We start from the raw sequence: 24,259 nt of genomic DNA, 5'->3' as shown, positions 1-24,259 counted from the left end.
CTCCCCCCCCCTTCCCTCCATTCTCCCTTTTCTTGCCCCCCTTCCCTTACCCTCCCCCTATACGGATATCAGTTTCGTTAACTGCAATTATGAATCGGTTACAATTTCTTTCAAACCATAAAGTAACCATAAAGTATAAAATAAAAAAAAATTAATATTCTTTTATTAAAATGCACTAAAAAGTAAAAAATAATGTTTTGAGCCACCAGAATTTTCTTACAATTAATCCTGCCTACAAAAATAAAAGCGTGGGCCCCAAACATGAAAGGCAGTGCTACAAGAAAAGAGAGATTTTTTATTTCTTGTAGCATTTCCTTCCATTTTTGGTGTCCACGCTTTTATTTTTGTAGACATGATTAATAGCGAGAAAATTCCGTTGCGTCTCAAAAAATTATTTTTTATTGCTTAGTGCATTTTAATAAAAGCACGTATAATTTTTTTTTTTTATTCTGATTATACAAAAACGGCTCCATTTTCTTTTCTTTGTTCTGACCCTTTGTTTGATCGAATCATGAAATGATTAAGTCAATTTATGTACTTGGAACAGTCATGCAATTTATATACACACACATATATATATATATATATATATATATATATATATATATATATATATATATATATATATATATATATATATATATATATATATATATATATATATATATATATATATATATATATATATATATATATATATATATATATATATATATATATATATATATATGTATATATATATATATATATATATATATATATATATATATATATATATATATATATATATATATATATATATATATATATATATATATATATATATATATATATATATGTGTGTGTGTGTGTGTGTGTGTGTGTGTGTGTGTGTGTGTGTGTGTGTATAACTGTATCCACTAAAGCATGGGCAGTGATGAATATATAGATAAAGACAAAATCCACGAAGGAAAGACAAGCAATGGGGTGCTGGAAGGCCTTTCGACTTATTGCCCTTTACTTAGCAGACGATCAATTTATCTGTGTCCTTCCCCTACCCTTCCCTCTTCCATCCACTCCCTCTTCCCTCTTCCATCCCCTCCCCTCCCCCCCCACCCCCTTCCGAAGCACGATCAAGTGTTAATTTAGCTGTGCCCTCCCCCTCCCCTTCCCTCTTCCATCCCCTTCCCTCCCGCTTCCCCTCCCCTCCCCTTCCGGACCGCACGATCAAGTAAAGGACGATAAGTCGAAAGGCATGGCAGCGCTCCATTGTTTCTCTTTCCTTCGTGGGCTTTGTCTTTATATATATATATATATATATATATATATATATATATATATATATATATATATATATATATATATATATATATATATATATATATATATATATATATATATATATATATATATATATATATATATATATATATATATATATATATATATATATATAAAATTTTCCAATAATGAGAGAGCGATGCCAGACAGAGGTGAGTCAACCAGAATGAAAATGATTTTTGTGACTAATTTCAGAGTGAATTCCTTATTTCATCTCATAGTGTCCTGTATTTCAGGATAAGCGTCTAAACGCTCTCGTCACTGGGTATTTAATCGACGGAATTCTTTTCTCTTTTTCCTATTGCAGAAGACGCCGACGATATTTATCCGTACGCCACTTTCCCGTCGTCCAATCAGGTTAATCCGGACTCCAGTCACATTCCCATGATGCCAATATACCAAACACATAATTACGAAAAGGTACGTGAGTGGGAACGTACAAGTATATCTCACTTTTGCTTTTCTTATTATTTAATTTTAGGAACGGACTTTTGTGTTTTTGAGTATTCGTTAGTGTTTTTTTTTCACTCTTGAAAGCAAATGTAGTAACTTTATTAAGAACAACTTGCGGAAAGTAATTTTATGAAACTATGGTTTATAATGATGGGTTCATCATGAATGCACATAAGTATGCATTTATACGTGTTGTATACTGTATAGAGTACTTAACATTTTTTTTTTTTTTTTTGTAGTACCGAATATAATATATTAAGTGAATCGGAATGAAACATATTCTGTGCCTTTTTTGAGGATAAAAATTTGTATGCTTCACGCAATAAGAGCATAAACTTACCTCTGCGGCTACTGAACTCCATGTCAGCTGACCTCTCGAAAAACTAATACATGAATCTTTTTTCCTTCTTATTAGAAGAACGAAACTTACGGCGAGAGCAAACAGAACAGAGACAGCCGTGCACGCGGCCAATTCATCAGTCGAAGCCGAAGTCGAAGCCGAGGGGGCGTTGCTGACAGCGACGACTATAAGATGTTAGGATCTGAGACCGAAACCGAATACGGCGGAGTCTCGTCAAGAACGGAATCCTCCAACCAGCTGGACGACATCCCATCCATACGAGACCAGTCGGTCTATAGCAGGGACTCGGTCTATTCTGGTGACAGCGCAAGAACAGTACCAGTCAAGGACCCGCGAGATGCAGGGTTCCCGAAGGAAAGGGAGGGCGCTCGCAACGCTGCCAGCCAGGGATTCCAGCAAAGAATTCACCACAGTAAGTGTTGAGTCTAACTCTGTCAGCACGTTTTTCACCCGCTGCTTTCTTACTCTGGCCCTGTCTTTGTCTCATCTACGTTTTTCACTTCCAGCATCATTTTTATTTCTGCATCTTCATCTCTTTTCTTTTGCCCATCTTGCCTCTCTTCTCGCTGTGCATCAGTGCTTTGCAAACCACTACTTTCGTATTTCTGTTTCCCCATTTTCGCTTATATTTATGAAATTCTGATGGAAGTCCTTGCTCCATAATGTCTGATCTTTCTTCAGTGAACAAGTATAAATAAATTGGGTCTTTTGTTGATGACTTAAGTCTAACGTAATTTCAGATAAACAGAGAATGCTCGACCTCCTTTCAGAGGATTTCACTTCATTGACGCTTCACTCACAAGAAAATCCATGATTGAGCATAAATAAATGAAGGCGTCTATGACCTATACTTCTGTTGTTTAAAATTTAGAGAAAGTTTCACAAATCAGGCTACCTTTTGCGAAGTGTGCCTTTTATTAGATAAGTATCCGATCAGTGATGTACTGAGATTGTTTATTTCTTTCTTTCGATTTTTATCTGTAAACGACACCAATTCGTTTCAGTTATGCTCATTCCTTTAGGAAGAGAACTACTATTGCGATCTTGCTGCTTTCAGATATTTAGAAGAAAGATATTCAATTTCTTTGCTCAGTATTTTATTTCGATCTCCGTGGGGCTTTGATCATGATGCAAATATTAATTTTGTTTTGGCGACTTCCATTTATTGTTAGAACATCTTTTGTTGCCGTTACCTGTTAAAATTTTGGTAATAATCGATAGCGATATTTTTCTTTAGCCACTTCTCTCACTGCCACCAATCCACCTCCCCCGGCCCTCCCCAAAATGTGTAAGGTTTGACTATAAACAACTGTACTAAGGAGCTGTGTAGATTTCACTTTTTATTTAGTTTGTATGGCATTTCTATCAAATGATTTCGAAAAGTGGTTGATCTTTCAAGTAGCTTTACTTTTATGGCATTTTATAAAATTAGCTTTACGCACTTTATGTAATTTCTAAAGCCTGCGACTTACAGTTCAATTGTTCAAATCGTATATTTTAAGTATATAGAAATACAGAGATCAAAAGCTTTCTAATATCTGTTTACGATATCTATGAAAATTCATTTGGATTTAACCGTAAATTGATGGAAAACATTAATGGAAAAGCAACATTATTTACTTCTCTGTATTTAACAAATTGAACGAGAACAAATAAATATATATTTATAAATACGAGAAAAATGTGAATCATGCGTCAGCCTTTCTTGATCAGGGAGCTTGTGTTAATTTTCTGTTGATGAGTGACAAAGCAATAAACAAGTATTGCTGGTGCTTTGAGTAAATTACGGAAAGAAAAATGATTATGCACTGAAAGAAAAATCTATGGAATAGCTAGTTCACTACATTTGAGTTCATATTATATAATTATTTATAAAGTTAATGGTCCCATTAATCATGTAACGATTATGTATATTTCACAATGAAAGCAAAAATCAGAAAGATTTAGGGATCTGAATTATAATTTATTAGGCAAAGTAATTGAGAGATTTCTCATTGCTGGAATATTCTTGCACGGGAGCAGTAAAGAACATTGGACAAGACAGTATCATAGTCTAGACCAGGGGTTCTCAAAGTGGTCGATATCGACCCCCAGGGGTCAATGGGACCATTCACGGGGTCGGTGAATAGTCAGGGGGTAGAAAAGGGGTCGGTGAATGTTCGCTGCTAGGGTCTGTAGGACCAATGAAACCTCCAATTTGAAATTCGCGTTAATTAATAATTTGTAAAAAACTGACTATCAAACCTCATTATATTAAAGAAAATTATATTACTTTCTTGAATTAAGTTATCTCTACAACTTGATGAGTCAACTTTTGGCAGCTCCAACCTTCTCATGGCCTATCTGTCAAAATCAAAAGGACATTATTGGTGAATTTTTGTTTGCCAAATATCTCACAGCTGAATCAGAAGGTGAGACAATTTTACAATTTTACAAGGCATGCAGCAATATTTTGAAAAGTACAATATACCTCTTAGTAATATTACTGCAGTGACTACTGATGGTGGGTGGGTACAGAGGATTTGCAAGCCTACTCAAACAAAAAGCGCCTGATGTACGTACCCTTCACTGTGTAATGCACAGACATCATCTTGTAGCCAAGAAATTCAGTGATGGACTGCATGATGCCTTGAAAATGTGCATCAGGGCAATTGACAAAATCAAGGCACATCCACTTAACTCACGATTGTTTGCACTGCTGTGCGAAGCCAATAATAACATGTATAGGAAATTACTCCTGCACACTAAGGTCAAGTGGCTGTCTAGAGGTCACAACTTGTTGACTTCTACGACTCAACTGTTTAGTTCCTGGCAGATGCTGACTCATCTTTATGTGAAGAGTTGAAAAAATACAAAAATTCCCTGTTCTATCTGGCAGACCTCTAATCTAAATTTAATGAGACACAAAAAGGTTTGCAGGGTAAAGGTGTTACCATCATTCAGGCCAGGACAGTTTTATTGGGATTCCAAGGCAAGCTTAGCTTGTTTAGAGCTTCACTGTCACGTAAAGATTTTCAGTATTTTTCAAACTTACAACAGATACAAAGTGAAAGCATTTCTGATGAAATTTACATGACTCATCTGGAGAATTTAATTGAAGACTTTAAAAAGCGCTTTGAAAACCTGGAAAAAATTAAATTGCCAGAATGGATCCTAACTCCGTTTGATGTGTTAGAAATAAGGAATGCAGATATTGCCTCATACGTGGAGGATGAATTGATTGACATGACTGTGGACCTGGAAGCAAGTGCCTTGTTCAGGAGAAAAGGTCTCCGCGAATTTTGGATCAGCGAGAACAACGTTGCTAAATATCCTCAACTTCTTGCAGTGGTTGAGCCATTTTTACTCGCTTTCCCAAGTTCATACATGGTTGAAGCTGGTTTCAGTCATGCAAATGTAGTCTTAACAAAACAGAAGAGCAGACTGAGCCTGGAAGAACGAGGTGACAAACGGCTGAAGCCCACCAATCTGCAACCTAATATCAGTATCGTTGTTGAGTCCCACCAGGCACATCCTTCACATTAATGAGGTCAACAGTGGAAGAAGAAAATGGCAGGTTGCACTGAGAATTAAGTTACATATACTCTTACAGCTAAAGTTCTAAACATATTTTCTTATTATGTGTTAACTTTTTATCATACTGCATGTCAGGTACTAAACTAATACTATTCAAATTGATTTTGACATTGGTGTTTTTTTTTCCCTTGAATTTTTAAATGCTAAGCTAGGGGGTCGATAGAAAATTTGAAACTTCATTGGGGGGTCGACGAGTTAAAAAGTTTGAGAATCCCTGGTCTAGACTCTACAACTTGTAAACTGAACCCCAACATCTATGTCTCAAGTACCCAAAAAAATGACTGAGGAAAGTAAAAGTTTAGAGGACAGGGACAAATTAGCTATTGGTTTGCTCTATGATCCAGTTCTTAGGATTCGATCGGCGCGCTTAAGCTGTTTGATGTACCCGAAGGTTTCAGCGGAATGCCTGTTGACAAAGAGTAGGACTGCCTTTTAGTGACTAGAGTCGAAAGATTCTCCAAACTCTGATATGAGTGTTAAGAGGAATGTTTTCTAAAATTCCTAAGGCCTTTGCCCTGGGGTGGACTGGGTCCGTGCTAAATTGAAGTGGTTCAGGTCAATCAAAAAAATTTAAAAAATATTTTTTTTAAACAAGCTCTTATTAAAATGCGCTAAAAAGTAAAAAATAATTTTTGAGACACTTTCTTGTAGCATTTCCTTCCATGTTTGGCACCCTCGCTCTTATTTTTGTATACATGATTAATTGTAAGAAAATCCTGGTGTGTCTCGAAATGTTTTTATTTTTTAATTTTATTTTATACTTTTTAGTCTTGACAGAAATTGTAACCGATTTATGATTGTTGCTAACAAAATTGAACGTGATATTCTATAATATCCTGTCGAGCCAAAGAAGCTTTGAAAAATCCCTATAGTTGTGAACTTATTCTACCTAGTCGAAGAAGGTAGGAAAAATCATACAAATCCTGAGATACTGGAAGAAGTCACTGTAGGGTCACGAGATGTCACTGCTGACCTACTGTATGTAAGGTTGTATTGTCACCAGGATTGAGTAACCATGCAAAATTTCAAGTCCATCAAACGGAGGGAATACAGTAGGTCAAAAATTGAGTGACAAGATTTGATCAAGACAAACAAACAGACAAAAAGGCAAGCGAAATAAAAGCGCATAAATAAATAACATCTGAGCAGGAAGCATGTTTATTTGTCTTTATTTTGGTTCCACATGATAACATTGTTTTTCGATTATCATACTATGGAGACATATTTCAAACTGAAAAATTAATTAATTTTCTAAAATTATATTTCAAAAGCTTGAAAACTGTTTAGAACCAATCCAGATATTCTTAAAATACATAACAAAAAAATTCATACACAGGAACTGGCTTGATTTAGACAAGTGACTTTAGCTTTATTTTCGGATTCTTCTCACGATATCCATAAACTAAAACATTTAGAAGCGGTCAATTAAGCCTCGAGTCTGTCACATAGTGCAAGACAATTCGTTTCTTCATTGCAGATTGAAAGCTACCCAAATTACAAAAAAAAAAAAAAAAAAGTAACTTCTAGAGGAAATGAAACATTGCACAACAACACAACATACATTAAATAGAACACATTTTCGAAGTAAATGTTAAACATATTTTACTCTACTGAACAGCAGCTCTAATTTTTAAAGAAGCGCAAATAGAAATTACATCTCTCCTTTTATTGCTCCTCTATTGATAACCTAAATGAACAAAGAAAAACCGTTAAGGAATTTACAACCGGATGGGTATTAAATCTTAATAGTATCATTACTCCTTTACTCATAATTTAAATAATGAACACAATCCAACAATGCAATGAACATTACATCTATCTGAGGACGCCCATTCGAAGAAGTATTAATCAAAAGAATGGGAATAAAGAAACTCCACAGCATGGTGTTCCTGGCTGACATATTTCTTTTCGCTTGTTTAAAGTTTAATTAACGACCACTGAAACCTGGATTTTCACACTTTGTAAGAGCTGTGACATCTGATCAGGTGAAACCTAACCCTACTGTTACCCTGAGAAATCAGATACCCTAAGGAACTTCTAGACTTGGTTAGTATGCTTCATCAGTGGCAACAAGTCTTGCATAGCCCTTTCTGGCATTGTAGATTCTAAGCAAGATCCTTGAATGCCTGTGTGTAGGGGTGGGGGGGGGGGGGGCGTTGTTTATGGGCTTGTGTGGACAGCGTGTTAGCTGCATATGATACAGTAGTCCTTGATCATGCATTCCATTTGAACCTATTTTAGAATCAGATAGGAAGTTCTTCCTGAATACTGATTTCCTTATGCCACGTCATTTGTTCTATGAAATGGTTCCCTGTTGGCTGCATTCATTCCTGAGCAATCTTACTTTTTTCCCATAGTTCAGACATTAGAATTACACCAATCTTTCATAATCATGAAGATGAAAGTATTTTCATCTTTAGTAAAGATGAAAGTATTTCCATATGGTAAACTTATTTTGTGCAAAATCCCTCTGAGGCAATGGCATCAACCACAGCTGTCAGCATCCATGAAATGTCTGTTTTTCACCTAACCTGACTCGGACTCTGCAGGGATATGATGCTTCTGATCAGTAATTCTGTTAACCATGAAATCCATCGTTTTGGTAGCCCAGTTGCTTATTGAGGTACTACAACATTCACCCCTGAAAAAAGAGACAATACTTGGCTATCTAGTGAATCATTTGGCAGTAAACCTGTATTTTGGGAACCTCTTTACCAGCTTCCTTGGTGCCATGGGCCTGCTGGGAGTATGAGAGTTAACCCTTGGCTCTGCCAGTGCATACCAGATGAATCAGTATGCTACCATCAATATGAAATGGCACGCTTTAAGTATCAAAGGCAATCTTATTAGAACAATGACTATGACTCAGGTGATGTTAGCACCTGTAAGTGTTGTCTTGCAAACAGTCTGGCCTGAGGTCAGTACAACCACTTTTTATAATTTTTCTTCCTGTCATCCAAAGTTTTCTTCTTCCCATTTTCCCAATTCTTCTCCACTCTCTAGATAAATGTGTTACTAGGAGGGCAGTAAACATCAAAAGGCTGTCTTGAAATGTTTGAAATATTTCTTTTCCTTCCTTGAGAGCACTTAGAGGAGTAGTACGGAACTAAGTACCTTATCAAAAGTGAAACTCCTTTCTTTCTCCCTCAGTAGTACTGAGGAATATTACACACTGAAGGATCAAACACCTTTCTTGGCTTCCCTCAAAACCTGGAGAAGTGGCATCCTGGTGTAACTCTAAAAGACAGGCACTTTTTATGGCTTACCATTGTAGTATCAATGCATACGTCCCTTGCTTGGATGGTATTTAGCATCACATCCTCTGTAGACTGTCTTGTAAACAAAAGTCACGCTACCTTCTTCCACAGCTCTTTATCTTATGTTATATTATGCTTTTGAAATCGCTTAGAATAGCATCATGCTTTAATGCTTGTTGTGTCTGAAATTGGGAAAGTTAGGGTCCTTCATAGTCGCTCTGGGCCAGGAATTATCACATCTTATGCAGCGCCTTTTAATCTTCATCAGACTGTAGTTTTAGGTTTTTGTAGCTTCCAACTTTTTGGACGGCAATCTTCATCATGGTATCCTCTAATTCTGGTTCTGACAAAATATTATTAATTGAGAAGGACTCTGTCCTCCAGTGGGAGTGGAGTATGGCTTTTACTTGAGAGATCACAGGCACGTTTTTGGAAGTGTCCCGAGTACTTTGATATCCAACTACCTGCTGACAACCTCTCAGGAACTGAAAGGTCTAAATCTCAGGGAAAGAAAAGACTTTTTGTTAATCCTCGTAAAGCAGCAACATATTTTGCATGAAAGTTTGATTATTACCTCTAAGTGATGCGGGAGTTTTTTTAATTTCAGTTTATCAAAAATCCTAGACACATGCCTATTTACGGTAAGCTGGTATTTCACAGCAATAACTTATGCAAACAGGAAACACATATGAACCACTTAGAACACAAGTTTGACTCTCATGTTCCAAAAGTGGGAAATGTCAAGCAGTGTACCTTTAAGTATTAGACTTATTTAAACAAAGAATCAACCAAAACTGCAAATTATCTCAAGTGTTTTTTTTACTTTTTTTCCAGTGTGTTATATGCTTTTTATACTCATTTATGTAACCTTACCATCCATTTAAACATTTACATTATGATCGACTCATTCATTGTTGAAACGGTATTATTTTTGCTTCTCAGTGAATTATGTGTAAGTCATGTCTATGCAACTATAAAAACATATTAATCAACTTATACTTTTTGATCTTTCTATAATCTAGCCTGAGTTTATTAACCTACGTCCAACCTGAACAGCTGTAATTCAAACCGTTTAAATGCGTTCCACTAAACTAAATTAGCTACCCTACGAATTTAGCAACTTAGCAATGATTAGGGGATTATTTATACAATAAAAGCAAATCCAGTAAAGGCGTGTTTATAATAGGAAATTTGCATTAGTGATTAAAGTGCTGAGCATAACATTAAATAGAACTAGTATGCCAAATAATGCTATGTTAAAGGGAATCTTCAATCCTTAATCAAAAGTCTAAAATATATAAATAAAACTAGCCTGTGTATGAGGTGTAAACATTATCTGTAAATAGATAACCAAATAGCAAATGACCTGAGAGTTCAGACAAGATTACGTGCGCCTAACCAAGATTTACATGTGCATTTAATGTCAAAATATATCACTAATAGTTTGAATACTCTGCTTTGCTTTAAAAAAAATCGATGGAGACTTTCCTTATGATAAAATCAGTAAAATTAGTTTGACTACCGTTTAATGAAAAATCGGAATCCCGTGCTTTTAAAGTAACTCAAATGGTTAATAGATACAATTGTAACAAAACAAAGGAATCGTCTGAACAGACTTTAGTAAAATCCAATATAAACAGTTTCAAAATAAATGAACAAGTCAGTATTACATTGAATGAAATCATTAAACAAGATCGCGTCGGATTTTTCTAATAAAGGCAGTGAATTTGCATCCAACAGGGGAATAAGCCAGAACGGCTTGGCTTACTATGCACCTGCGTGTGATGATGTAGAGGAGAAAACAGTATGATGAATTATCGGAATAAAAGCAGTGAATCCATAATGAAAGTTAATGGTGCCATCGCACGTGATTATCCCTTATTCTGTAAATTATGGCAATGATTCAGTTTATGGACAATGCACTATCACTGTTATGGATTTTCAATCTTCACTCATGAAAGCATTCGCCCTTAGCCACTAGAGTAATGGAGTACGTTCGTTAAATTTCCTTATTTCATACTGTCTGCCCAGGTAAAATAGTTTCTCAGTCCCCTAATTTCGACTTCACCAGGAGATCGCATTGTGCCTTACTGCAAATACCAAATTTCCCTTCTTGTAATAGCAGTTATGTTCAACAGCCAACTATGCACAACTAACTTGTTCACCAGCGCTAGCTTACCCGTTACTCATTGGCTATTTTAGGAACATGTTTGTCTCAACCCATATTGTGACTGAAATATGATCATGCGTCCTTTGTAATAACCTAAGTTTTAACTCTTGATTCTTACAGCCCAAAGAGCTTAGCATCCAATCAGTAAATGGTTAGGAGGCAATACAGGGGAGTAATGGCCCTATTTTTGTGTTTCTATCATGTCATAGCACTTGCTATGAGAACCCATTAGGAGAGTTAATGGTAGAAGCATTATTTTAAGACAATAGAGAGTTCTGGTTTTCTAACACAACATCACTACATCATATCTGAAGGTAAAGAATATTTTGGCATCGGGCGCCAAGAATCTTAGAGCTCTATTTGTCTTAAACACCAATAACCAATAATACACAAGCTCAAAAGTACATTTTTGGATAATAAGCACCTTTTAAGCTTGTATAGTGTGAAAGTTTGTTTGTTTGTTTTTGACAAAACGCTTTCTTGCTTGGATCTGCTGTTGATGGATGAACTTGGCTGTTACTGAATTCTTATTCTTTCTGAATTGAAAAACGGATTAAAGAATTCAAGATGTATATGATTACCCTTTGAGTTGGAAGTTCTGACAACTACTAAAATTGTATAGAGGAAATGCGCTCAAGGGTTTTGTTTAACATACAACCCGAAGTGTCAGGGAAAGTCAGAAAATGAAATTAAGTTTACGAATGTGGAATGACCACAGATTTTTCGAAGCTGACTCAGTCAGGCCCATTTTGTGATATTTACAGTTGACTTGTAAGACCTAAATTGTACCAGTTTAATTTTTATTCTCAATTGATAAGTTCAGGCAGAGAATAATATGTAATAGTCTTGATGTGAGCCAAGCTCTACCTGCCTCATTCAGAGGCCACGCTAAAGCTGCAATAATATTATACAGTATTAAAAAATATTAAAATTTTTTTCATAAGAGGATTATAAGTGAAGGAGGATAATTTATATAAAGCCGAATCATCTACAAAAAATAGGTAGGACAAAACGGAATGAAAACAGATCGGTAATAAAAAGTAAAAATTAAAGTGTAAAAATGAAATATTTCTGTGAACACTGTTACAAACAGTGAAAGGGGAAGGTATAGTAAAATTAACTGAAAAAAATGCTTCACCATACAAATAATTTATGAAGGTTTTCAGGGAAAAGTAGTACCCACATGAGGTATTTTATCTCTCACTGTAAATTGCTTTTTATATATAGAATGCTAGTTATATATATATATATATATATATATATATATATATATATATATATATATATATATATATATATATATATATATATATATATATATATATATATATATATATATATATATATATATATATATATATATATATATATATATATATATATAAAATATATATATATATGGTATATTTGCTAGTAGCTAGTAAAAACGCAAGTAAACCTAGCGGGAATTTTCTTATTTTGAACTGGTGTAACAATAGTTAATTTAGAACAGCAAACCATCTCCCAACAGCCCAAAGACGTTATACCAATAGTGCTCAACCTCATGACATTTGTTTTTTTTATTTATTCTACCGATTCCCAAGCGTAATCAGAATCTTATGTAACCCATATTGATGATCCGGGAAAATAACGTTAACCTAAATGTTTTTTAATATGAACACTAGGAAATGTTTCAGAGACCAGCTGCAATTAAAGTGTGCATGAAAGGATAATTCTGGAGGGGTTAAAATAGCCACTATTCCCGAGAACACATTGTAAATGTATGTGCTTCTAAAATAGAGAATAAATGGCAGTGTCTGTGAAAATGTACAAATACTGAGGTAAAGCCATCTTAAAGTGCCTTAAGGAACTATACTATGGATGGATGCCATTAAGCCTAAAGACTTTTCAAATCTTGAGATATCTCAAAACTATATTAACTTTGTGTACGTGACACAAGGCACTGGGTTAGTAAAAGGCTGATTGGTAAAATCAGTTGCAAATACGGCGAAATTAAGGGACAGTTAGTAGGCAACGAAATTTAGTTGAATGGTTTTAAAGATATGGAAAGGCAGAGGAGAATGTAAAGTCCATGTCGATTTTGTACGTCCACTCCCTGACGTCAGTGAGCAAGCATAGGTGAACTCACAGCTGAATGAATAGTTTTGACGAGAAAAAGAATACAGGATTAAATTTTGCCTCACTTCACTCGGTTTAAACTTCAATGCATTTCTCCTTTTTTATACAAATAGTGTTCCAGAAAGATTATACCATTCAACGTAAAATTTACTGAAACCAATTTGTATTTCATTTGGACATCCAATGTTATTTTCTTTATTTGTTTGGTGACCCTGCGGATGCTTGCTTTGCTTCTCAATGGCAAATAATGATAATTTTCATAGTGTGCTCAGGCTTACTGTTTTGATCTAATGCAATACTACTTTTTTTGGCATTAAATAATTTATCCCTCTATCCATATATTTTTGCCCATCCATTTTTCTTTAAAACATATGCTTAATCTTCTTCATCCTATTTATAGACTTCCCAGACTAATAAAATATAGATGCAGACTAAAATTTTCTATAATTATCAGTAAGATTTTCTCTTCCTATCCTTCACAAAATCCTAAAACCAGATGTTAATGGAGGATAATCTTAATGTTGCATAAATATATAATTCTATTTTTTGCTGATACTGATTTGGAGTGTCCATATAGGCCACCAGTGAAGTGGCGCTGTCTTAAATTCTTACTTTTGAATTACCCTGCTGTTGTAAAAAAAAAAGCTCTCAGTTAAGTTTTCATGTCAGTAGTAAATCCCCTTTGGAACTGATAATAAAAACTGATGCGTAAATATCAAGAGTGGAAAATTATGTTTATTACACTTTATTACCTCATAGTTTGAGATGGATGTTTCGTTCAGATTATCTTTCGATGAAATAATTTAAGCTCGGCTATCTGTGTGCAGCAGAGGTAAATAATATTTGGGTATTCTAATTCATGATTAAATGCTCTGGTGAATAATTCAAGGCAACTATATACTGAAGCATAAATCAAAGTAAAAATGTAAGTAAAATTCGTGATAATATGATAAAGGGAAGGCTACCAACTAATCTTATCTGATGTACTTATAAAGTTCACAGAAAAGATATGAACCTTAGTTGAAGTTGGGTTGGGTATTTCAGACCTGCTGTACCACGCCGAATCGAGCACCTCCCCTGAACCCTCCCCCACCACTGAACGAAAGTCCTTTCTCCGTCACGCAAGAGCAAGGTACACGGTCACTCCTGCATGCACTCAGAGACTGACCCACGCATGGTTGTCATAGAGTTCGTAGAAAAGGGAATATTTAGTTGGGTAGTTGCTTATCTCTGCATATCACTGAATCAACATTTCCTTGGCACAAATTTAATTTTAGGGATCATAATTTGATTTCATTGTATAATTAAGATAAGTAGTTTGCTCAAAGTATTTTGCTCATCTTGTTTAGCAATGTAGCACTAATTTCTACCTTTGCTTCAGTCTTAATTATTCATATTATTTACATTTCCTCTTCCTCGTCCATCTTCTACCTGTCCTAACTTTAAAATAACAAAGTCTCACTCTATGCAAAAGGCTGTTGCTCTCTGCTTTAGGTACTTGCACTAGACGAACTGATTAAATGCTTGCAAACATATTTCCAGTACAATATGTGATAATTTAATCTTAGTTATGTACATAAATTATCCATCGTTCATTGCAGTAGACTAAATATTACATTCTGTATTGCTTACTTTGCTTCTTATAATTTTAGAAGACTGGTGTGGGGTGTAAGCATTTCTCTTACAAGATTCCCTTTTCAGAATTAGAGAACAATGTATATTTTGTTAGGGCTGGGTACTTATTTAAACATAGATCAGGAACAATATATTTTTGTGACATATCTTCAGCTTTAATCTTGTTTATACATATTTTTCATCATATTTCAGCTCTTTCATTTAATTAAGGATATTTTGACGTTCTTGGTTTTATATTATGTTCTTATTCTTGTGGTTCCTCATGACTGATTTCTATATACAATTCATTTTTTTATTACTCAACAAAGGACAAACTCTATACAGAGGATGGGGAAGCAAACAAAGTTAGTGCTGAATAAAGGAAATCAGAAATAATACAGCATATTGATATCTCGCAATAAATACCATTGATCTTATTCAAGAATTTCCGGATAGGAATAAACACATCTTTTAAAGACTAGAATATAACTGCTGAAATTAATCAAAATTCATTCTCTGATTTTTCGCATTCATTATTAGTCTGCAAAGACTAATGGCACATGAGTTGAAGTTAGTTTGATACTTAAGAAAAATATCTAGAACTTGAATTTCATTTACGCCTCATATGAGTTGTTATATTTTCTGGTTAAATTATGATGTTTTTAAGTCACATGAATTCCAAAATTGTACTTGTTTAAGTATTAAAGAATACCAAGAATTTTCGACGACTTTCATCCCTGAATTATTGCTCTCACTGACACAGCATACAGTATGTGTCTTCTTTATGATTTCCATATCGGGCTTTCAAGGTGCTTATATCTTGATTCATTTTTATCAATCATTTTTATCAATGATAACTTTGAATTCTTACTGTAGCACATGTTAAAGTTGAATAAGATATCTTATTTGTTGTGATTCAGTCGGATCCTTGTTTCCTCATACTCATCCACTGTAGATGATCAATGTAAAGGTAAAGGATAAAAATCTGCTTTTGCTGTCGCAGTAATGTCAGTTGCTATAAGCTGACACTCCTATCATAGATTGGTCTGACAACAGATAAAAATTAGCTTACCATGATTTCCAAACTTTTTTTTAAATTTAAAGGCCAGAGTGGAGTTTGAACTGTCTTGTCACTTTTTTCTGAGGAGGTTCGGTTATGAGTTGCTTTCAGAAGGGAATTTATAAACGAGATTTTCTCCATTTCACTGGGATTTCTTTTATATATTAACGTATTTAAACAGTAATGCACACCGCAAAGAGATTTAAAAAAAAAAAAAAAAAAAAAATGCTTTTCCGGACAAAACTTTGAGATGAAAGGAAATAAAGTTTTTTTTCTCCATAAATTAGGAGATTTATTTGTTGCAGCACCATCAGTGAGGCAATCTGTAGTTTATCTTATTTGTTATCTAAACAGACATCAACACTTTTCAGTTTCATGTAACGTTATTAACTGTGACAATGGGTAAAGCCTAGACTATGAAATGGATCTTTTCCATCATTTCCAGATAAAGACAAAAATAAGCTTAGTGTTACTGCTGATAAAACAAGAAGATATTGGAAGCTACTCTCCAATGTAGACCTAGATATTTCACTGCCTTTTAGAAAGATATTGACCTTGCATACATAAGCAACACGTCCTCATTAATAATGATACTGTGTTCAAAACGAAATTCCTCATCAATTACTACTGTTTCAGTTCTAGGGAATCTACATCAGCGACTTTGGAGTTTAATCAAAATTTCATGAGATGACTGTATTTAAAATGACATCCTGTGTGTAAAAGAATCCCGAGTTTAGAATAAAGGGGCTAACTTGATTCTCTAACTGGGTCAACTAACCTAATTCATGTACATGGCAAATTTTTCTGACCATCGAGCAGTATATTGGGAAAAATAATAACATAACAATATAATTACCGTATTTATACTTCTGAGCACCCATTATGCAAACGCAGGAAGTCTTTCATCCTTAAATGGAAATGCGATTAGAAGAAATTTCCTTTAGTGTTCTGGTTTTTTCTCTAGATTTCTTTATGAATACAATGAAAGCAGAAAAAGCTTAAAAATGTGATTTTTTTGCGTTTTACCATTAACGGTTTTGTAAATCCACTTATTGAAAATTCTGTTAATAAATATATTTAACAAAGGTGAAATTAAAACATTATTTCACCTATACGGTCTGCCTTCATTTTGAGCCGTTTACAGAAAACGGGTGCACGCTCAAAGGAAGAAAAATTTACTTCAATATGTAAATAAAGTTAGCTTTATTTACTAAAAACTAAAACTGATGCTTGCAAGAAAAAGCAGACCACACAGGCACACACATACACACACACACACACACACACACACACACATATATATATATATATATATATATATATATATATATATATATATATATATATATATATATATATATATATATATATATATATATATATATATATATATATATATATATATATATATATATATATATATATATATATATATATATATTTATATATATATATATATATATATATATATATATATATATATATATATATATATATATATATATATATATATATATATATATATATATATGTATGTATATATATATATATATATATATATATATATATATATATATATATATATATATATATATATATATATATATATATATATATATATATATATATATATATATATATATATATATATTCAGAGTGGTGTCAGGAAGTGAGAGAAAAAGAACAGCAGATGCATGTTCGAATTTCTGTCGAAACTTGTAAAACTGATGGGGTTTCCAAGGCGGGAAAATAGAGAGAAAATACAAGCTCATGTCGGTAAATGGCAATTATATGGATGAAGCAATAAATGTTTATATGGATGTAGTGGGAGTAATACAAGCTGCTGATTCATGAAATTGTTTTGGATTAAATGTGGTGAGTGATGGTAGGATGAGGAAATATGAGTCTAACAATGGATGAAATAAGGAAGGTAAAAGGACATTTGTAAAATATTGGGGAGAGACTTTATACATCTCTTGAAACCAAGTTGTGAATGCATGAAAGCATTGTAGTTTTTGAAGTGTGGATTTTGAGTGCTTATGCAAGAAATTTGATGCTGTAATAAGTTGAAAAATGTGGTGGCACCTAAAGTAGTAAAAATGTTACTATGGATGAGAGTAAGGGTTACACGACTGTTCGGTGAAAGAGTGTATAATTCAGAAGAAGCAGGAGGGAAGAGTAGAGAAAGGCCTAGAAAAGTTTTTTAATTGGCCATAATATCCATGAATTTTGTGTGTGCGTGTGAGTGTGTGCAAGATGGGGTGGATGACACAGCATGGGCACGGTGATTAAATGCACTGCTGATGAGCCCACAGTCTAGGTGTAAGAAATGACTAATATTGTAGAAGTTTTCTGCATATGTGATTGTGATCCTACAGTTAAAGTACGAAAATGAATATTGTGTTGTTTGAGCCACCCCTTTTGGACGATATATATCTATATCTATCTATCTATCTATCTATCTATCTATCTATCTATCTATCTATCTATCTATCTATATCTATATATATATATATATATATATATATATATATATATATATATATATATATATATATATATATATATATATGTGTGTGTGTGTGTGTGTGTGTGTGTGTGTGTGTGTGTGTGTGTTCGTGTCTGTGTGTATGTGTGGGTGGGTGTGTGCCTATGAGTGCCAGTGTACATGCACGTGTATGTTCGTAAAACATACTATCGTTTTAAGTATCACAATAATTTCGTTTGTGCATTATCAATAGTGTATAGCATTGCTACTTAAGAATGAAGCAATGAACTTTATAACTCCTAGTGACGAATCGCCTAATTAGTTTCCAAAATAATTATATAGTGTTGCTGCATATATTCAGTGGTTGTATTTAGTCATCAAACACTGACTTCTTGATTGACTGCCTAGTGTGAAAGAATAATTCTTCACTTTTTTAATCAATCTTATGAAAACTGAATCCTTCTCTTAACATTGTTTTTAAAATAAAAGAACATGATGAGAAATACATTAGTGGTAATCTTATCGTGGTTATCATATTACATACTGAAAGTGGGATATCAGAATGGTCATTTTAAATTACGGTGCTTTACTTGATTTCTTGTATTTAGTTTACAGTCAAAGTACAAAAAATTTTAGTTTTTGGCCTTTTTTCCCTTTATTTTGGACTTGAGCAAAAATTTTCGCCGGTATAGGTTTTTTGTTTATTTACTTATCTTTATTTTTCCATGAGAACACCAAATTCCTCGTTTCAGCAATTAATAAGATCTTGATTATTATTATATTCCGACCTGTGTTTTCCAACTTTTAATACTTTATATATAGGACTAGAGGAGGATCCTATATTTTGTTGGTGAGATGTTCCCGACTAGGATTTTCTTAATTGTGAGCAGAAACTCTAAAGAGGAAGTCGTGGTCTTGATATATGGAAAGGTTTTTAATGCTTCTGACATTGAGCCTTGTGTCTTATTCCTTCCTGCCTTACTGACGACGCTCCTCTGGGGACGGTGAGAACTTCCCAAGTTCACGCCCCTACCTCCTTCGCAGGTCCCGTGTGACAGCAGAGGGCGTGAAGGCAGTGCTGGGAGGGCTTCATGTGAATGCAGCGGCAACGCCTCCTGCGGCCATGCCTCCGTCCTACCCTGGGGTCGTGGGGTCCCACCTCTCAGGGCGCCCCAACCGCAGAGGCCCAAGCCAAGACCCGCCGGAGGTGAGTGAGGCGGAGTGTGATCGCGACATCCTTCCGCCCCCTCGACGGTATAGTGACGCCAAGTTCAAAGGACGAAATTCTGGTGATTATTCAATTGACGTTTAAGAGGAAATGTTACACCATTATAAATATAAATATATATATATATATATATATATATATATATATATATATATATATATATATATATATAATATATATATATATATATATATATATATATATGTATGTATGTATGTATGTATATATACACTCTAGACATAATGAACAGTCTCTGACGGCAGTGGAACTCTTAGTGAAGGTTTCTGAACCTGTGGTGGAGGGAAATACCCTGTAAATAGTGGATGATCATCCTGACGGCAACTGTAACCACACTTTTTCATTCCCGTAGGTACCGGGCAATGATTGTAATATATCATTCTAGCTCCCTGTGTGGTATGAAAATCAAGTGGTTGGGGACATTATGTTTGCAGTTGTATACCCTGCATCGTATTGCAAAAAATCAAAACAATTATAAGACAATTGTCATACTAAATCAGAATAAATGTGAAAAACGAGAAAAAAATTGTGAAGTAGCTAACAGATGTTAGCTATAAAAATTGTAATGAATGGCTGGGTCGATGAAAGCAAATCTGACTAAATGTAGCAGAAGAAAAAGTTAAGATGATGAATGTACATTGTCCTTAATTAGAAAAACATTTAAGATTTTGGTAGATTTTTAATCCCTGCCTGGATGAGTCTGAAGAACGAAAAAGGATGGCTGAACCAAAAGATTTACTCATAATGGCAGGTATGACATAGTGGTGGGCATCAAGTTTTTGAAGTAAATGAGACTGGAAAGTTTAAAGTAGGATTGTTGACATAAAATTTTCAAAGATAGAGATTCTCAAGTACACATGACAAAGAGGGATCTGTTAGGAAATGTTTGAAATATTGTTTAAGCACTTTTTAGGTAAAAGAACCAATTGACGGATGTAAGGTTGAGAAGAGGAAGACTTGGACTTATATAGAATTATGATCTGGTTGAAATAATAGTTAAGTTTGTTAAAAGATCTTTTTGAGAGGAAATAGGAGAATTTTATGTTGTAAATGTAATTAATACAGATGAGTTTCCCTAACAAGACGTGAGATCAACATGCAGAATGATGGCTGAAAAATAGACTAGGATCTAGGGCACTTAATTTGAAGGACTATAAGCGTTTAGTGCAAATTTTCAGTATCGGTTCATTTAGTCACATTGCAATGTTTTATAGAGGCATAAGTGGTGTTATAAGAAAATAGCAGTTTTAGTGAAGAAAAATAATAACATCTTAGGTGCAATTCACTGACGTAAGAAATGTTCATGTCGTGAAAAGACAGAAGAGCCAAGGGAGAAAGGAAAGTCAATATGGGAAAATATGTGGCTGAATCTCAGCAAGTACTTTAGCAAAGTCAGTGCAGGAAAAAGGCTGCTGAGCAAATAAATCTCAGAACAACAGAGGTAAAATAGAGACATTCTTAAATTCTGACCAAACACCTCATTCCTTAGATGATAGAATGAGTATATTGAAGGTTTCTTGAATGTTGGAGGATAGAAGAGACACAGGTTTGAGTAATGCAAGCGTGTAAGGGTTTAAAGACTATAATTGCTGACGATATCATGAGGGTAATATTGGGAATTATGAATGGAGAGTCATTAGGAGTTGATTCTGGAATGTGGCGGTGAATAATAAAATGTACTGGTTGACAATGATGTGTACTGCAGGTTAGAGCGGTTCGTGCCAGTGAATGTATACGGCATGTAAAAGGTAGGATTCTTATTGAGAAAGTGGAATAGATGACAAGAGATTTGACAGGAGAAGAGCTTTGTGGAAAGAAGTTTATATTGTGAAACAGATATCTGAGAATTAATGTTAAAATGAATGTGTGACATAGACCTAGAAGCGTATTGAGAATGGGTGTGCAGAAGGTAATTTGTTAGGAGTAAATGGAAATTTTAAAGGTAAAAGTGAAACATATGTTAGGGTATGCTTATGCAAGAGTAACTCGTTTATTACGAGTTCAGATATGAGGCTAGGGTTTAGTGTAATGATCCTAAATACCAGGTAAATGACATTACTTCTACGTTAAAGATTATGGAATAAAAAAGTGGTTATGAATGCAGCACAGATAATAGTTATTGCTGGAACAGTGAAGAGAAATTATCAAAACTAGTGGAAGAGTCTGAAAAGGATCTGCAAGAGGAGGAAGAGGAAGTTAAAAACAAATATTAATAATGGTAAGATTATGAAGGTAAAAGGAGACCAGGAAGATGTATCCATGAATTTTAATATGGATTTTATAAGAATGAAAGTAGATATGCTTAAGCATTTGAATGTACATGTAATGGCTGCCAGAAGGATAGGAAAAGGGTTGAGTCATGGCTTAGATCAACCAAGAAGTGTAACAGGGTTTGTGCAATTAGCTTGGTACAAAGTTGGACAGATTATGGAAAGAAAATATGGAATAATGAAAGGATTATTGAGGCAACTTCTTTCTCTGGCAGTAAAGTGCGAATGTTAGATCCAAGTGGAGGTAAAGAAGTTTTAACCTGTCGAGAAGAACAGTTTGCATGGTATATATGGCACCAAATAGCCTTGAAAGGTGGTGGAAAAAGATGACACTTAGAAAAGGTGGTACAAAGATAACTTTTATAAAAAGTTAGATGTGGATGATCTGAAATGGCTTCGTCATTTGGAACATATTTTAAGTATAGATTGTGATGGAGGAGGGATGTAATGCCTCAAAGAGGTTGAACAGATGGAGTGAAAGAGTGATTGACATGAGACTGTTTTAATATTCAGAAGGTGAGAGAGTGCATGCAAGATATAGGAAAAGCTGTATGTATGTTTTTTACACGCTTCTGACAAGCCTTCCGGGTAGGTGCAAAAAGCGGATAATGTGGAAGTTTTCTGCAGAGGAGTTCAGTCACAATTTTCTTGCTATTCTGTGAAGCCATATTATAAACAAAGAGGTGAGTGTCGTAGATAGAATAATATACTGTTTTTAGATACGTGAGGGATAAGTGTCAAAAACATCGTTCATTCAGTGTGGAAGCTAAGTTTCCATAGTCCTGAATTTACAAAGCTTCTTAATTGTGTATATAATAGATATTTGTTGAAGGAGTTCTCCAAATGAGTGTCCTCATGTTAACAAATTAAAATATGTGCACATATTTCCCAAGAATCAGGGTAAATTAATTTGTATTTTATTTCAGTAAAGGACCGGTTAGTTTTAGAACCATTTAGAGACTTATGATAGTTTCATCATCAATTTCAAACATATCTTTAATTAACTAGAATGGTTTAATTTCTTTATTATCACGATTAATACATGTCTAAGTGTACAGGTTTCAAATGATCTGCTTTCATATTTGCACTTTTGTGGAGAGTTTTGAACTGTGTAAAATAACACAAGTTGTGCGGTTTTCTCATGATTTTTACCATATTTTACTACTTTATCTTTTCCTGTAGATGTTTTCATGAGAATGGTTTGTGATTACACACACCAAGTTCTTTGACAAACAATCAGTACAAAACTAGACTTTTTCGACAGTGATTAGTGCTAATATGATAGCCCTTTCTCCAGTCAATCTATGATGTCGAAATGAGAAACGTGAACTGATAAATGCATTTTGTACGTTGTTCCCTGCTCCTGACAAAATAGAGGGTTAGGAAAAAAGTGTACCACCGTATCAGCACACAGAAATATGCGTAAACAGTAAACATGTAATTTATATATGTACATATGCTTATATTAACTCACATCCAATTCTATGTCTTTCACTGTATATTTCCCGAGAAGTGAGAAAATATCTAAATCTTGTACCTGGGAAATTTAGTGATAGTTTATATGAAAGCTTTCATTTGAAGCCGAGGCCTAGTTTTGGCGGGCAGGAGAGACTAATCTCTTTTGTATTCAACTCCCCCTCTGAAAATTGGTCCTTGGTTGTGATTGTTGTAAACACATGTTATAATATGAGTATTTCATCGATTTTTGTAGCCGTATATGTAAAGAGCATTGCAGGATGCTGTTGGCTCTATCAGTTCCTTGTGATATTCCATTTTCTGAAAGGATCTTCATAATGGTTTGTACATAAAGCTACAAGCTGTGTATCAATGTCATATTGTATTTGGTACATCGATAGATTTTGAAGTTGAATGACTGTGATATATTCCAATATATACAATAGCTGAAAAGGAGCTTTGATATATATCTATATCTTTATTATGTAATAGTATTATTGTGATTTTTAAATGTTTCAAAATGTTTGTATATAGACAAATAAAAAAGGATGTGACAATAAAGTAACTTCGTTTGTTTCTTTTTCTTCCTGCAAGACGTCCATGAAGGTCGGGGAGTCGGGTGGGAAGCGATGGAGTACTTTCATACAGATGAAAGCAATCCCGGAAAATTTCACTACTTGCTTTGTGTCGGCTTTGATGCGGTATAAATGTCACACCAATTTTTATATGTTTCTGGTGCAGGTGGATCTTATGACTCCACAATTATTACTTTACTCGAAAATGGCCTTGTAAGATACCCAGGACATATAAACACAAACAAAAAAAGAAGTACACGGAGCGGAGGGCTCTTCACTAGGGGAAGTGCGTGAAA

The 24,259-nt window shown here is 34.3% G+C and overlaps 1 protein-coding gene and 1 long non-coding RNA gene across 2 annotated transcripts in view; both read left to right on the top strand.

Moving 5' to 3' along the window:
* The window catches only part of LOC136849667 (cell adhesion molecule Dscam2-like), a 219,947-nt gene extending 200,208 nt beyond the window's left edge, over positions 1–19,739 (top strand). The window contains 4 exon segments of the mRNA XM_067122997.1: positions 1,628–1,740; positions 2,189–2,546; positions 14,300–14,387; positions 19,462–19,739. Of these exon segments, the coding sequence (XP_066979098.1) occupies positions 1,628–1,740; positions 2,189–2,546; positions 14,300–14,387; positions 19,462–19,729 (827 nt within the window). The 3' untranslated portion in view covers positions 19,730–19,739.
* A 121-nt stretch (positions 19,740–19,860) lies between these two features.
* Positions 19,861–23,953, top strand: LOC136849666 (uncharacterized). Its single transcript, XR_010856354.1, has 2 exons — positions 19,861–22,275; positions 22,403–23,953. It is a non-coding gene; the product is annotated as an uncharacterized lncRNA (long non-coding RNA).
* The last annotated feature ends 306 nt before the right edge of the window (positions 23,954–24,259 follow it).

This window comes from Macrobrachium rosenbergii, chromosome 21 (genome assembly GCF_040412425.1).
Source record: "Macrobrachium rosenbergii isolate ZJJX-2024 chromosome 21, ASM4041242v1, whole genome shotgun sequence".
In the NCBI taxonomy this organism is placed as follows: domain Eukaryota; kingdom Metazoa; phylum Arthropoda; class Malacostraca; order Decapoda; family Palaemonidae; genus Macrobrachium; species Macrobrachium rosenbergii.
The sequence above is the reverse complement of the archived record's forward strand: the minus strand, read 5'-3'. Positions and strand labels throughout refer to the sequence as shown.